A 14,287-nucleotide genomic window follows, 5' to 3' on the forward strand; every position below is an offset into this window, starting at 1 on the left:
GGGAGCGGCGTGAGGGGAGCGGCGCGGCACGGGCTGCCCGTGCGGGAGCGCGGCGGAGCGGCTGGAGGGGGGTCCCGGCCCGGCTCCCCCGCTATGGCCACGTCCCCGTGCAGCAGTAGCGGCGTCTCCTCGTCGTCCTCGTCGGGGCTGGGCGCGGACGCGGGGCTGGAGATCCGCACGCGCTCCGTGGAGCAGACGCTGGTGCCGCTGGTGTCGCAGGTAGGAATACCGCCGCGGGAGAACGATTTCCCACCCCCCTCCCCCCGCAGCCTCTGAGAGGCGGGCGGCAGCCCCGGCTCTTGCCGGGAGGCTCTGCCCGCCCGGGACGGAGCTCGGCCGCCGCCGAAGTTTGCTCGCTCGGGTCGCGGCGCTCCGTAGCCCCCTCTGTCCGGCCGCTCCGGCAGGGCCGGCTTTTCTGAGCCGCGCCCCCTCCCGCCCGTCCCGGGGTCCCGCCGGCCGCGGGCGGCTGCCGGAGCCGGCGCCGTGTGGGTGATGCTGCTCGCACGTCTCTCCCCGAGAAAGGCTCCGAAGTTCCCCGCAAGGTCGCGGGGGAGCGTTGCGTAACGCCGGGCGCTGCGGTGCCGCCGGCGGTCCGAGCCCCGGGACGCCGCGGTGGGTGGGGGACGGAGGGACTGCCCCGCCGCCCGAGCGCTCCCGGCTTCCCGAGCCTCCCGCCTGCTGGCTGTCCGCGTGGGAGCGCGCTCCTTCCCTCCTAGCTCGGCTCTGGAGAGAGCGCTCGTCTTCCAGGGGCTTTGGCGGAGCTTTGTGTTTTCGCGGTCTGGCCTGAGCGTTGCATTGGTTGGAGCTTCTACCGCACCCCAGGGTAGTGCCCGATTTTTAAGAGGTTCGGTAATAGGCAAACTGTCTTGGTGACCTTTTAGCATGTCCCGCACAGTGCTCAGTGACCTTAAACCCCCCCAAACTGGGCTTTTTAATGATCTGCTAGGTAATTATATGGCAGTCATTTTGGTGCTGGTTTTTTGTTGTTGGTGGTGTTGGGTGTTTTTTTCAGACAGTTTCAAAATTGGCGTTTGACATACTCATTAGAATTTTGTTTCTTGAAAAATAATGTCTGAAGATAGCACAGTGTTTGCTATATAGGATTTTGTACTTTGAGCACTGATCAATAAAGTTAGCAAGTCAAAACCTATCTGTACAAAATTTTTAAACAATATGTAACAGTTATACAAAAATAACTAGTCCTGGTGAGGTCAAATTGTGTTTCTACCATCATAACCCATCTGGAAACGAACTGTGGTAAGCCTTGTTCTGCATTTATATGTCTGGGCTTCAGGAAGGGTTTGTGATGGGTAATTGTGTTTCTGTACTTAACATGGTAATGTGTATTTATTTTTCTGTTTGGATAAATCACAGTTAGTACAGCAAAGCCCTTCAAAGGGATTGAACCACTTGTTCCAAGGCAAAGTAAAGTTAAATGAATTTTCTAGTCCTGAAACAACTGAGATAAAATAGGGAGAGCTCTTTTAGGAAGCTTAAGACCAATCAAAAACACATCCATATGCAAAAGCCGAATAAAGTTGCATATATTAAATTCGTACTTTTAACAGATTTGTATGAATATGTTCTTATTTCTCTGGAGTACTCTCTGATAGCAATGATCTTATTACGCTTGCAACAAACCCACAGAGAAGTATGTCATGTATGAGTTTTCATTGTCCACGAAGCCTATGACAGCATCTTCCAGAAGGTTTAAGCAGCTTTCATTTGCCTGTATACAGCGTGTCTGAGCATTCGTGAACACTCAGAGCTCACTGTTTTCCTGCTGAGGCACTCCAGACTTGAGACAAGTGCATTCCCTTGAAGCATGAGCACTGAGCTCTGTTCAGATTCAGGCTGAAGTTGCTGATGGTGTCAGCAGTAGCTCCCTACACCTGCCTGGGAAAATGCCCCAGTTACTTTAGTGGTTTTTTGGTTCTGCCTGTCTGGATTGCTCAGCTGAGATCTCACTGGCTAGCTTTGTTCGGAAATTTATGCAAAATGGTGTTTATAGAGTACTTCTTAGTCTCAGAATTTGCTTTTAAGCTTCTGCATAAGCTGTGCATGCAGTAACCCTCGGGACTTCATTTTTCTGCTTGTACAAAATACACTTGCAAAGGGCTTTGTTCCTGCTGTGAAGTTAACTTCACAGTTTTGTCCTTTTGTTAAAATCTGAGAAGAGCTATGTGATACTTGTATACTACTGGAAAAAAATAGTCAGAATGTTCCTGCTGCTTTTCACTACTTATTTTAAGCAAAGAGGAAACAAAAGGTGCCTTGTCTGACAAACTCACTTTCAATCTCTTATGTGGGGCTAAATTTTTTCTTTAAGCAAAAAAATAAAAAGCTGCAGTGATTCTTATTTAAATTCATGTACTGTACTGTGCATTGTCCTGATTGTAATATTGTAAACATGTGTTTGCCTGCTTGTTCTTCCTCAGAAAATGTGAGGGTTGGTTTTGTTTGATTTTTTAAATTGCATTTCGTGGCTTGGTTTTTTTTATAGACTGTGTTGTAACAGAGTAAATTTGCTATCAGCAGTGGTATAAGATTCCTATCTTTCCAGCAGGAGAAATTACCCTTAGAGCCATTACTGCGTGTACTTATTAAACCAATTAAAATTGGTTTTAAAACTTAGAGTATTTACAGAGTTAAACTAGATCTGTTCAGACCCTGACGTGGCCCATTTTTAAGAGTGCCACAAATGACAATGACGACGGATTTAAGCCACAGTATTAAGCATTTTTGCTAACACTCCTTTTTTACTCTCTACATAGCTATACTGTGAAAAGAATCATTGTACAGTATTTTGCAAAGCATGTGGCATGCAGTTCAGAAAATATGGCTTATGGGGTCAAGCACCACAGTTTTCTTTAAAATAAGTAGTATTTTCTTCCCCTGGATAGGTGTCATTAGTTCCATTTTCCATGCATAATACTATGGCATTCTTTAAAAATCTAGACATCTCCTTCACTGCTGGTCCCCATTTCCAGACTAATTATTTTGGGGTTGATTTTTTTAATGGAAAGTTTTTGGCAATACATGTCAGGAAGGGTGTTTGAAGTGGTCAGTGCTAACTCATTTAATAACAAGTCATTTAAACAGTTGAGGAAAAGCAAGGACAGGGAAAAAGCACTTTTCAGGATGTGGCTCCACCAGTGGCTTCCGCAGCTGCCATTCTGTACCTGTTTGCTAGTCTAGCAGCAGTCGGGTACCTTCACAGACGTAGGAGTTTGTCTGTCTAGATCTGTTCCAAGGAAGTATTCTGAGAAACAGCAGAATAGATATTTGTCAACCTTCACAGTTGGGTACTTGGGAAAAAGAGGGAAACTCTGAGATCTGTTTGCCTGGAGAAGAGAAGGCTCTAGAGAGACTACCTGCAGCCTTCCAGTACCTAAAGAGGATCTAGAAGAAAGCTGGAGAGGGATTTTTTAAAAAGATGTGTAGTGATAGAGCAAGGGGGAATGGCTTTAAGCCGAAAGTAGATATGTTTAGATTAGATGTTAGGAAGAAATTCTTCTCTGTGAGGGTAGTGAGACACTGGAATGGGTTATCCAGAGATGCTGTGGGTGCCCCATCCGTAGAAGTGTTCAAGGCCAGATTGGCTGGGGCTCTGAGCAACCTGATCTAGTGGAAGGGGTCCCAGGCCTTGGTAGTGCAGGAGATGAACCACATAACCTTTCCCTTCCATCCCAAATCATCCTATACTTCTGTATTCCTGAAAGAACAAAGTCACTTTTCACAGTTGAAGGTGACCTATCCTCCAGCATCCAGAGTGAGACCAATGTGATTATAGCTGCTCAAGCTTCAGAAAGCCCATTTTGTCACAGGCACTTTGGAGAATGATTGTGTGCCCATATGTTACTGAACATGTTTTTCCATTTTTCTTGGTGTAGGAGATCCTGCCAGAGGTTTTGGAATTGACTTGACCTATATGGTAAAAAATAAGCTTTTCTTTATTTTAGCTACAAAAAGCCCATGATACCAATGCTTCTGAATGTTGTTGTTGTCAGTCTTAGATTCTACATAAGTTAACAGTGGTACATGCCTTGAGGTGAATGAAACAAACCTGTTCTTTACTAGGGCATTGTTTCCTTGCTTTCTCTGAAGCTAGCTGAAATAATTCCCATTTCAGTAAATGTTGTATGACATTACATAATGTTCTGCCAGTGTTCTGTTTTTCCAGAAGTTTCTGGAGTTGTATATTAGAGCCCAAAAAAGAAGCCATAGCTGACGTTTTCCTAAGTATGTGAAAAGCTCACTGATGCAGTTTTCAGACTGAAGGTCTGACTTTAGATAGCCATTGTGCATCAAGCTAGAGGTCTATACATAATCTATAAACTTTTCTCTGGGTTTTTTTCTGGTTAATCATCGGGGACTGATATGAGGGCCAGTATGGGCCAGTACTGTTTAACATCTTTATTAATGATCTGAATGTTGGGGTGAGCACGGGCCAGCACATTCAACAGGCATGTGAACTCCCCTACAGCAAGTTGGGGAGCATCTGACACTGTGGAGGACAGGGCTGCTAGACAGAGGGACAGGCTGGAAAGATGATATGACAGGAAGTTTGTGAAGTCCAAGTCGTGCATCTAAGCCAGAGTAACACCATGCAGCAATACAGGCTGGGGTCAGCTGTCTGCAGGAAGACTTTGCATGGGAGTCCCAGTGGATGACTTGAATGGGGGTCAGCAGTGATGGCCAGCTGCACCTGGGGTTGGTAGCAGGAATGTAACATGCAGACTGCAGAAGTGACTGTTGTTTGGCACGTGTGAGGCAGCATGGGGTACAGTACTGTGTTCAGTTCTGTGCTTCGCAGTAGCAGGGAAACGCTGACATAGTGGAGTGTGTGACATAAAGGGAGAGGTTGAAGGAAGTGGGCTTGTTCCACCTCAAAAAGAGAGGGTTAATGGTCTGTTAGCTTCCATGTTGTAAGCTAGGATGGTACTTTCCTGTCTGTGTCACTTGAATCTGCAGTGGGTTGGGTTTTTTTTGTCTGGACAGTGGCAGAATTTACCAAGGTCTACAGCTACCCACCTAATGGCAAGTATGGAGAAGACAGAGACAGACTGATCCCAGACATGTATGGTGGCAGAACAAGAAGCAATGGACAGAAGTTGGAACATTGGAAAGTCTAATGAGATACAAGAGAAGGCGTTTTTCAATGTAAGGGAGGCCAAATACTGGGTGAGGTGTGCAGAGCTCCTATAGAGTCTGCAATTTTGGAGATGTTCAGAATGGATAAGACTATAAACAACACACTCTAAGTGGACTTGGTTTGAGCAGGGAACTGGAATAGATGACCCTGGAAATTGCTTTCATCATAAGCAAGTCAGATTTTTTCATGGATGTCTGTTTTGTTATCAAAAGATCTTGCTGCTGAGGAGTAATGGTCAGCTCAGACCTAGCTTTCATAAGGAATGCTAGGATTGTACTTTCCTGTCTGTTTCACTTTAATCTGCAGTGATTTTTTGGTCTGACATTTTGTTCCCTGGTCAGTGCTGCAATATGTTTCTGCAATTTTGTAGTCAGATCTTATCTTTACTGTCCCAAATAAATTGGGATCACCAACAAATTTTCATCATTTTATTATTTGCTTATCTCTCCTCCCTCTTTATGATTATATATAATAGTTCATGTTGCAGTACAGGTTTCTGTGTAACTCCATTAAAGTAAGTAATCATTTACTTTCTGATATCCTTTATTTTCCTACTCATCATTCTGTCTCTTGATGAGTTCAATATTCATACAAAGGGTCTGCTTCCCTTTCTCTCAAAGACTTGCTTGATGTCCTTTGAAAACTGTGGTGTGAACTTTGTTTCATAGTTTTCTTTCAGCAGAGTGTCTTCTTACCCATGTAATTGGGCAATGCCTATAGAGAAATCTCGTTGTTTTGTGAGGCAGGAATTCCTTTAACGAACATCTTTGTTAAATCTTTGCCAATATGTCGTATTTATTTGGATGTCCACTACTTCTTTCTAATGTTTTGTATTGATTTGCCATGTACAAGTGTCAGGGCAACATTCGTACCTTGACTGGTTGATCTGGTTTTAAGGAGGAGATTGCATGAGAAAGTCAACACAATCCATTGTATCTTTGAGCCCCTTGAAATCTTAGTGAATAACATCTAATGTTGGCAAGTTGTTCCAGTTCATTTTATCTAACATTTTCATAGTGTGTTCTGCAGTCACTTTGATTCCACACAGATTTTCCGGGTACCTCACATAGGTACATTCTGGAGTAGGGATTGCTTCACTTTCTTTTGCAGTGGAGCAGAAGTATGAATAGCTGCTCTGCTCTGTTCTTATTTTCTGTCAGAAGAAGAGGGCAGAATTGTGGTAAGGAAGTAACTGAGTACATCAGTGTTATAACTCCTGAAGAAATGGACTGAAATAGGTGGTACATTATTGTGTCTTTAGTGGAACTTTTGTTATTCTCCATGGAACTGAAAAAGCATGTACTGTCCAAGAGAGAGATTTAAGAGAAGTGTAAAACTGTGGACATGGTGTTCACTATGCTACTGTCAGTGCTACTGATACTGGCCTTTGGATTTTGTCTGTAGGCTAGCAGTGTCTTTGGGGAAGCTGTTTTGTGGATTTGCTGGCTTAGAAGTCCTCAGATGGCTTCTTCTAATACATCAATAACAAAAGAAAAACTAAGGGGGATGTGGACTGTTGCTAAATGGAGGGGGGACCCTGATAACAGAGGATGCAGAGAAGGCAGAGTTACTGAATGCCTTCTTTGTATCAGTCTTCATTGACAAGACCAGCCCTGAGGGATCTCTAACTTGGGAGACCAGAGTAGAGGAATGTTGGAAGGAAGAATTTTCCCTGGTCAAGGAAGATTGGGTTAGAGAACATATAGGCAAACTTCACATCTGTAAGTCAATGGGCCCTGACGGGATGCATCCATGAGTGCTGAGAGACTGGCAGACACCACAGCAAGGCTGTTCACAGGCATCTTTGAAAGGTCAGGGTGATTGGGAGAGGTGCCTGAGGGCTGGAAGAAATCAAGTGTCACCCCAGCCTACAAAAAGGGTAAGAAAAGGGAGCCAGGGAACTACTGGCCAGTCATCCTCACCTTAATCCTTGGAAAAGTGATGGAGCGCCTCATTCTAGAAGCAATCTCTATCCACATGGATGACAAGAAGGGCTTCAGGAGTAGTCAGCATGGATTCACTAAAAGTAAATCATGCTTGACCAACCTGATTGACTTCTATGATGAAGCAACTTCCTGAATGGATGAGGGGAGAGCATCAGATCTTTTCTACCTCAACTTCAGCAAGACTTTGGACACTGCTTCTTGCAATGTCCTCATAGGCCAACTCAGGAAGTGTGAGCTGGATGAGTGGACAGTGAGGTGGGTTGAGAACTGACTGAATGGCAGATCCCAGAGGGTTTGTAACCAGTGGCACAGGGTCTAGCTGGAGACCTGTCACAAGTGGTGTCCCCCAAGGTTCAGTACTGGGCCCAGTATTGTTTAACTGGTTCATCAGTGACTTGCCTGAAAGGACAGGTGCCTCCTCAGTAGGGTCACTGATGACACAAAGCTGGGAGGAGTGGCTGATACCCTAGAGGGCTGTGCAGCCCTTCAGAAGGAACTCAACAGTTTGGAGAGATTGGAAGAGAGGAATCTTCTGAAATTCAATTGTTTTGTTTCTAACAGCTTTGAAGCAGAGAGTTCTATATTAAAAGCACTGTTAGGCTTCTAATTTAGTATCACTAGCTCTTTTTTCTTGAAAGTCTACAAAAATGGGGGGGAAACAACCCACTACATTCTCCATGTCTTTTTTTCCTCTGCATCATGCATCAATCTTGTATATAAGCTAATGTTTGAATGTCTGTAGTCATAGTATTGCATTGCAGTACAGGCTCATTACATACCAACTTTAGAACTTGTTAATCAAATGTGTTCTCTCTTTCTCATTTAGAGTCTTAAGTAGAAGTGTCTCATATACTCTCTGGACAATATTCATAATCTTAAGGAATATGCATAGTCTCATTCCCTTCCTGCACTTCAGCATTCAGTCCAAGCTCAGATCCATTTCAACTTACTTGCATTTCCCATGCAGCAGATGCACTGACAGATTTGTTCCAGCAAATCCCTTGGCTGCCTTGTTTCACTGGGCATTTTTTTGTTACCTCTAGGTCTTTCTCTTTCATATGTCAGAGGTGCTAAAGGGTTCTTACATTGTTGGCTGTTGTTGCTCCAGTATGGTGCCAGAGCTTGTGCATTGCCCCTTATGTCTCTTTTTGGAGAATGGGAATTTTTTTTTTTTTTTTTAAAGTAGGATGATCCATATTTGTCTTCAGCTCATTGCATCTGGGGGAAAAAAAGATCTGCATGCACTCCTTTTAAAATGCTTCTTGGGACCTTGTCTTTATTCTTCAGTACTTTAAAAATCCCAATAACTTGAAAGCTTTGAGAAACTGGTTTCTCCTCTCTTCCAGAATTTTCTATCTTACGAATTAATTTGGTACTCACATTAGACTTGAAACTTGGCACTACTGTTGAGTAATAAAATTAGGAATTGTGGTGTAAAGGCTTGCGTTGTAACTTGTATGGAGCAAACCTCCTGCTAAACTCTTGTGAGTTTACATCCTGTACGGCAGAGAAGCTCTGCCATGGATCATATGCTCCGACTGCTGTGGGTCCGGAAGCAGATGGTGCTGCCTGGGTACAGAGTTGCGCCTCCGTAGTTCCCATTAGTCACTAACTCACTGACTCTTCTCCCTGCGCTTCCATAGGTATTGCCGGTTAAGTTGTGAGCTTCTGGTTTGTGTTAAGCATCTCGCGCTCCATGTAAATTCTTTTTCTGGCAGAAGCTCAGCCTGTTACTCAGCCTACGCTTGGTGCTCTGTGTCCCTAAAAGAGGCTGATTGTTTCACTTTGATTTATGCAGAAGAGCTTATCTTAGGAGATTGTCATCTGGATGTAGAGAAGGTGATTATTTCAGTTAAAGTATCAATTATATTTCTTGGCTGATGTGATTGCAGGTTTCCTTTTAATGAGACTAGTTTTTAATTGACAGCTTTTAGTCAGTGGAGCTAGGTCATCATGAAACATTGAAAGAGAAATAGATAATCATTTACAGTTGTGGTTTTTAAGGTATGCTGGGGAGCCCAGGAGTACCTTAGAATAACTTAAAGAGGTAAATTATTTTGTTACATTAATAATTAATGATGTTACTATCACTAATTATATTCTGCTTTACAAGGAAAGTTACACTCGAACATTTTATCGCATGAGCAACAGCACTATCATAAAACAGCTGTGGTTTCAGGATTTTTGTTTTGTGAACCCTTGGACAGTAAAATTGGCTTTGAGTTAAGCTTGGCTACTGCTTTGTAATGTTCAATAGCTTAGTCTTTGATGTGATAAATGAGTCAGAGTAACATTTCAAGTGGCTGAAGGAAGATGCTTTTTACTGACATAGCTGAAAATCAATTGCTCTTTTTCGATGGTAACTTATCTTTCATATTTTTGAGATCTGATTAATGACTTTTCTACAGATTAAACAAATTTTTGTAGTTCTCCAGCAGAATGAGTATTAAATCAAAACTGCCACTCGGTGATCTTGCACAAGAAGAATTAGAGCAGCTTTCTTGCTATTCAGCATTGTTAACAGATGGTTTCAGACAGATTAGGTAGGGAAATCCCCAAAGCATGATTTATGAATTAATGATTGCAAACAACTCTGATTATAGTTTAGTAAAACTGTTGTATGGTACTATGAGCCTGTGGCTTTCTTCATGGATTTGTTTTATGTTTCTAATTAATTGGAAAAGTACAACCCTTGCTAGATAGAACCTTAAAGTCTATTTTTTACTCTTTGAGCTGTATTGCATTTCATTAATAGCCTTGTTTAAAGCTAATGGGGTAAATGAGAAGTGATATAGACTCTAGAGCCAACTTATAACTGTCACTCTGCTTTAGATACTGAATTGGATTGTTTCTCACATATATGCCTAAAATGAATTCTCAGATGGTAAGATAACTCCTAAACACAAATTGCAAAAGTTATGTATGAGCAAATCCTAAAGTTCTTTCAGATGTACATAGAAAAATAAAAAATTGTGCTGTTGCTTTTGTCTTACAGACATGTTTTTGTTAAGCAGAATGAATATAACTATTTAGAACCACACAAATCCTGTCTTTTCAAATAACAATAAAGCAAAATTTAGTATGTAGTAACATAAACTTTTCAACATGGGGGTTGTGATAGTATTTTTGTTTGTTTGTGTGTTTATTCACAGGTATGAAAAATGTTTAGAAGAGTAATATTGTCCAATGTTGCAAGCACTTAACATATAGGAGTGACCAGTGCATGGAGTGTTCCCTTTTAATTACCAAAGATTCTGTGTTGTATCTCCATGTTACATTTAAATATTCTTTAATTTTCCAACTGAATGAGTTTTTATTGCCCTGGAGCTCTTCAATGAAGCAATCAAAAGAACATACAGGAACTTTAGCATAAATAAGATAATAGTTCCTGGATTATATGAAGTTTCTGTTTTGTTTTGCACTCCTGTAGGTGGATAGTGGTTGGATTTGCATAGCCTTTTCCAGAGCACACTGTACTTCTCAGTTAATCCCTAGAGCAAGTATGTGCTTTTCAAAACGGAATACCAGGTGTTGCTCTGAACTGAAGTGGAATGGCAAAATGCTGCTAATGAAGCCCTCTCTGAAAGAGGCTGCAGGAACTCTTCTGTTGGGAACATGCAAAGCAAGAAGGATTGAATAGCTGGTATTCACGGCAGGGAAGCCACCTGCTTATGGAACTAACAAGGATTATTTTCTGCATCTTCAGGAGCCAATCCTGGTTTGAAGAGGGAGAATTCTCAGTGGCAGGTGGTATAAGTGTGTTGTCCCTGCTACATCCTTTTTTACAATGTCTGAATTTTTAGTTCTTCAACAGTGGTGTTGTTTTGGATAAGCAGCTCAGAGATGGCTCAGGCATTGTTTGCACAAGCAGTACAAGGTTAGGTACATTTACAACAGCAATTTATGGGGAAAAGCCAGAATTATTGTTTGCCAGCCTCTGGTTTTGAGGTCACCTGATTATGTTAGTAAATTGAGTTATTTCTGAGACTTGGATCTCTGTGGTGCTGAAAACATGTCTGCATCTGTTTTAACCACATCTGAAAGTACACTTTTAACAGTGATCTTCCCTCTGAGTTGAATTTTCTTAGGCTTAATCCTGCCCAGGATTTCTAGGTGTGGAATGAAAAATGGGAATTGCTTTGTTTATGAAACCTATCTGTTTGAGCAAGGAAATACTGACCTGAAGGGCAACAGGAGGGGAGGAAAATGTACTGCCTTGTATGCCCTGAAACCCAATTATTTGGTCAACTAGCTTATGCTCACCTCTTCTAGTGTGAGGTAGTTGTGCTTCTCAAACTTCAAGACAGCAGTTGAGTTAGAAAGCCAGTTTTACTTCTGGGCACATTTTGTAATAGGTAAATGCGTATTTTATGATGTCCAGTGTGCTTGTTGATGCTCATATTGTATAATGAGAAGAAGTTAAGTTGGACCTTGTTTGAAAAACTATCTTTGTCCACTCATGTCAAGTTGCTCAAAGGTACAAATTTTGGTGCCCGCTCAGTCTGTGAACTTGCATACATCTCTTAAAAAAGAGAAGAAAGCTTGAACTTGAATTGTCTGAAAATGACAACCTTTTTCTCGGTCGCTCATTCCTATAGAAATTCTGACAATGCCTTTTTTGGGTGGAAGGTGGGACAGTCCTCTGACTAGTACAGCCTGTGGCAGTAAGAGTAAACAAGGTATCTTTGATCAGCAGTCAAGCCTCACTGAGGGTTTTTCAGTGATCTGTCTCCTCATCCATGTGTGGAAAAAAGAGGAGGGAATAGCAGCAGTGCAGGTCAGTTTCTGTGTACTTTTCTGCTTCACCTCTGCAGATCAGTGGGGATCTCTGATTTTAAGGAGTCTGTGAAAAGAGAACATTAAAAGGAATCATATTTTTCCTCTACAGTAGGGTACTTTAATAACATTATTAAAGTAATTCAATCCTCTACATAATATTCAAGAATCCACAGGCTGCAAGAACAGTGAGCTGTGTTCATTCCTTTTTTTTTCCCCGTGATGTTCCTTTTCACAACTTAAAAAAAAAAAAAAAAAAAGAAAGAAGAAAGAATTGGAAATAATTTATTCCCATGGGGGGAAAAAAAAAGTCCTGAAGTTTTCAGAGTTCTTATTGCTTTGGGGAAAAAAAAGCCAGCACCAAAAAACCCCACCACGCAAAGCCCCAACCCCAAAATAATCCCTGGAGGAAATAAGTTGGTGTCATCAAATTGCTCCACTGCATTTGAACAAGTTAATCTATATCACATTTTGGCTAATCATTTTCACAATGGTGTTTGGTTTGGAACTTGAAATTTAAAAGTTCCTTGGTTTTCTAGGAATGCATTCAGCACAAAGAGAGGGTATTCACTACTATAGTACAGTCTTGCTCCGAGTTGAATCCTTTCTTTTGATCTCTTAAGAATTCCAAGAATGTCTGACAAGTACATAGCAATGGTACTAATAATCTGAGGTGAGTATTTGAATTTGAAGTTGTGTACTCTTGTCTTTCCCAGTGAACTTTACAAAGAGAAGATTTTGAAGTGTAGTTGTAAAAGAGGTGAAGAGGATGGTTTTGACCCCTTTCAGATAATATTTCTATCTTGTGAGAAGTGCACAATTAGGTATGGTAGTGTTTTAAAATTAAATGTAGAGTTTGCAGTTAACCAGCTGGAAATCTGGTTACAACTGCATTATAGCTCGTGTTGGATTTGCTGCTTAAACTCTCGTGATCTTTCCTAGGCAAGCATGCTGAGGACTATGGGATATAAGATACTAGGTTAGGTACCCCAGTGATCCGAGCTAGTAGGGCTGGTTTGTGTTGCTTGGCAGCTCTTACTTGTCGCTGCAGGTCATTGGTTGTTCCTTCTTCCTTTTCAGAGGTGGCTTGCCAGCTTGTTAGACACTGCTGTGAAAGATTGCCTGAGGCTCCACTAAGCGTGTTTGCATTTGCCCACAGATAAGTGAACCAGCCTACAGGTTGTTAAAGTTGTTTATTTAATTTGCTTCCCTGAAGGTTTTTATGAAAGATGTGTATAAAACCAGTGAGAAGATACTTTTTTAAAGCCTCCAGGTAAAGGTACAAATACAACAGTCTCAATGCCACAAGTCTGACAGTACTCAGCAGTCCTGGGTATGCAGTGCATTTGTACTGCTCTTCTAGACACCAGTCTAGAGGAACTATGAGGAAAATTCCTAAATAGCGGGTAGCTGGATCACATCACTTCATGGAAGCTGTCTTAAAAGTGTTGACTCAGCGTCCTGAATGATGTGTTAAGGTCTGTGTGACTTCTGTAAGAAGGGGTTGATTGGCCCTTTGAATAATAACTCGTAAAGAAACTGTTCTGGTTCAATTGTCCATAATTGTTTCAAACAATGTTTTCAGTATAAGTAGAATATTGGTTTTTACAATTAACTAGTGCATTAGTAGTTAGTGCAGTTGAATTTCATTTTGGTTAGTCTTTTCCAGCCTTTGAAAACTTTCAAAATAGAGTTCCTGCAAAGTTTATTTGTTGAATTTTTCTACAAGATTAAATATGAGTAGAAAGATAAGGCTTTCCAAGTCTGAAAATCCACATACTAGCTGAACTTTAAAAAAAAAATTTTAGTGCTTGAAATTCTACAAAATGCTTACAATTTCCATTAGTGCCTGGACAGGCATCTCATCTTAACAAACTTTTGGTTTTTAGGACAGGTAAGCAAGTAGTCCTTGTTCACTTCCTAAGAACCCTGAGGCTCATCTTGTGATGAGAAGTCTGTGTTACAGTTCTCTTTGTAGCCCTTATGGACAGGATTCAAATGCCAGCTGCTCCTTCTCCACTCTCTCTGATGCATGGTTGTATTCTGTAGCAGGTGTGGGCGTTAGAACAACATGTGCTGCTGTCTGGGTAAAGGAGTCTGAAGACCTGATCATCCACAAGGAGTACACGAGACCTAATGAGAGACAGTACCTAAAATGTAATATTAGATGTTCCTCTGTGCCCCCAAACTCAAGAAGAACGAAGGAAAGTAAAAGCAGTGTGGGAAAGGCCTTTTTGACCAAGATTTCTACATGTTGTATTAAATGCAACTAAATTTACCTTATAGCACTCTTCTTGTACGGCCAGTATGTAGTGCTATCACATTTTCCTAGCAAAGACTTTCCATTCCTGGTATTACTTTTTTTTTTCCCAGAAACAAATTTTCTCCTGTTATAAAGTTAATGGAAGGT

At 41.7% G+C, this 14,287-nt stretch overlaps 1 protein-coding gene across 2 annotated transcripts in view; it reads left to right on the plus strand.

Annotated features, from left to right (window-relative positions):
• Window positions 1–6: 6 nt before the first annotated feature.
• Window positions 7–14,287, plus strand: part of CTNNAL1 (catenin alpha like 1) — a 58,043-nt gene continuing 43,762 nt past the window's right edge. For both annotated transcript variants that reach the window (XM_042048859.1, XM_042048860.1), the window contains exon 1: window positions 7–219. In XM_042048859.1, coding sequence (XP_041904793.1) covers window positions 94–219 — 126 coding nt within the window. In that variant the 5' untranslated portion in view covers window positions 7–93. The remainder of the gene's footprint in view (window positions 220–14,287) is intronic.

Source organism: Corvus kubaryi, unplaced genomic scaffold, assembly GCF_017639235.1.
Source record: "Corvus kubaryi isolate FWS band 111438036 unplaced genomic scaffold, C.kubaryi_AGA036_p1.0 68, whole genome shotgun sequence".
Taxonomy (NCBI): Eukaryota; Metazoa; Chordata; class Aves; order Passeriformes; family Corvidae; genus Corvus; species Corvus kubaryi.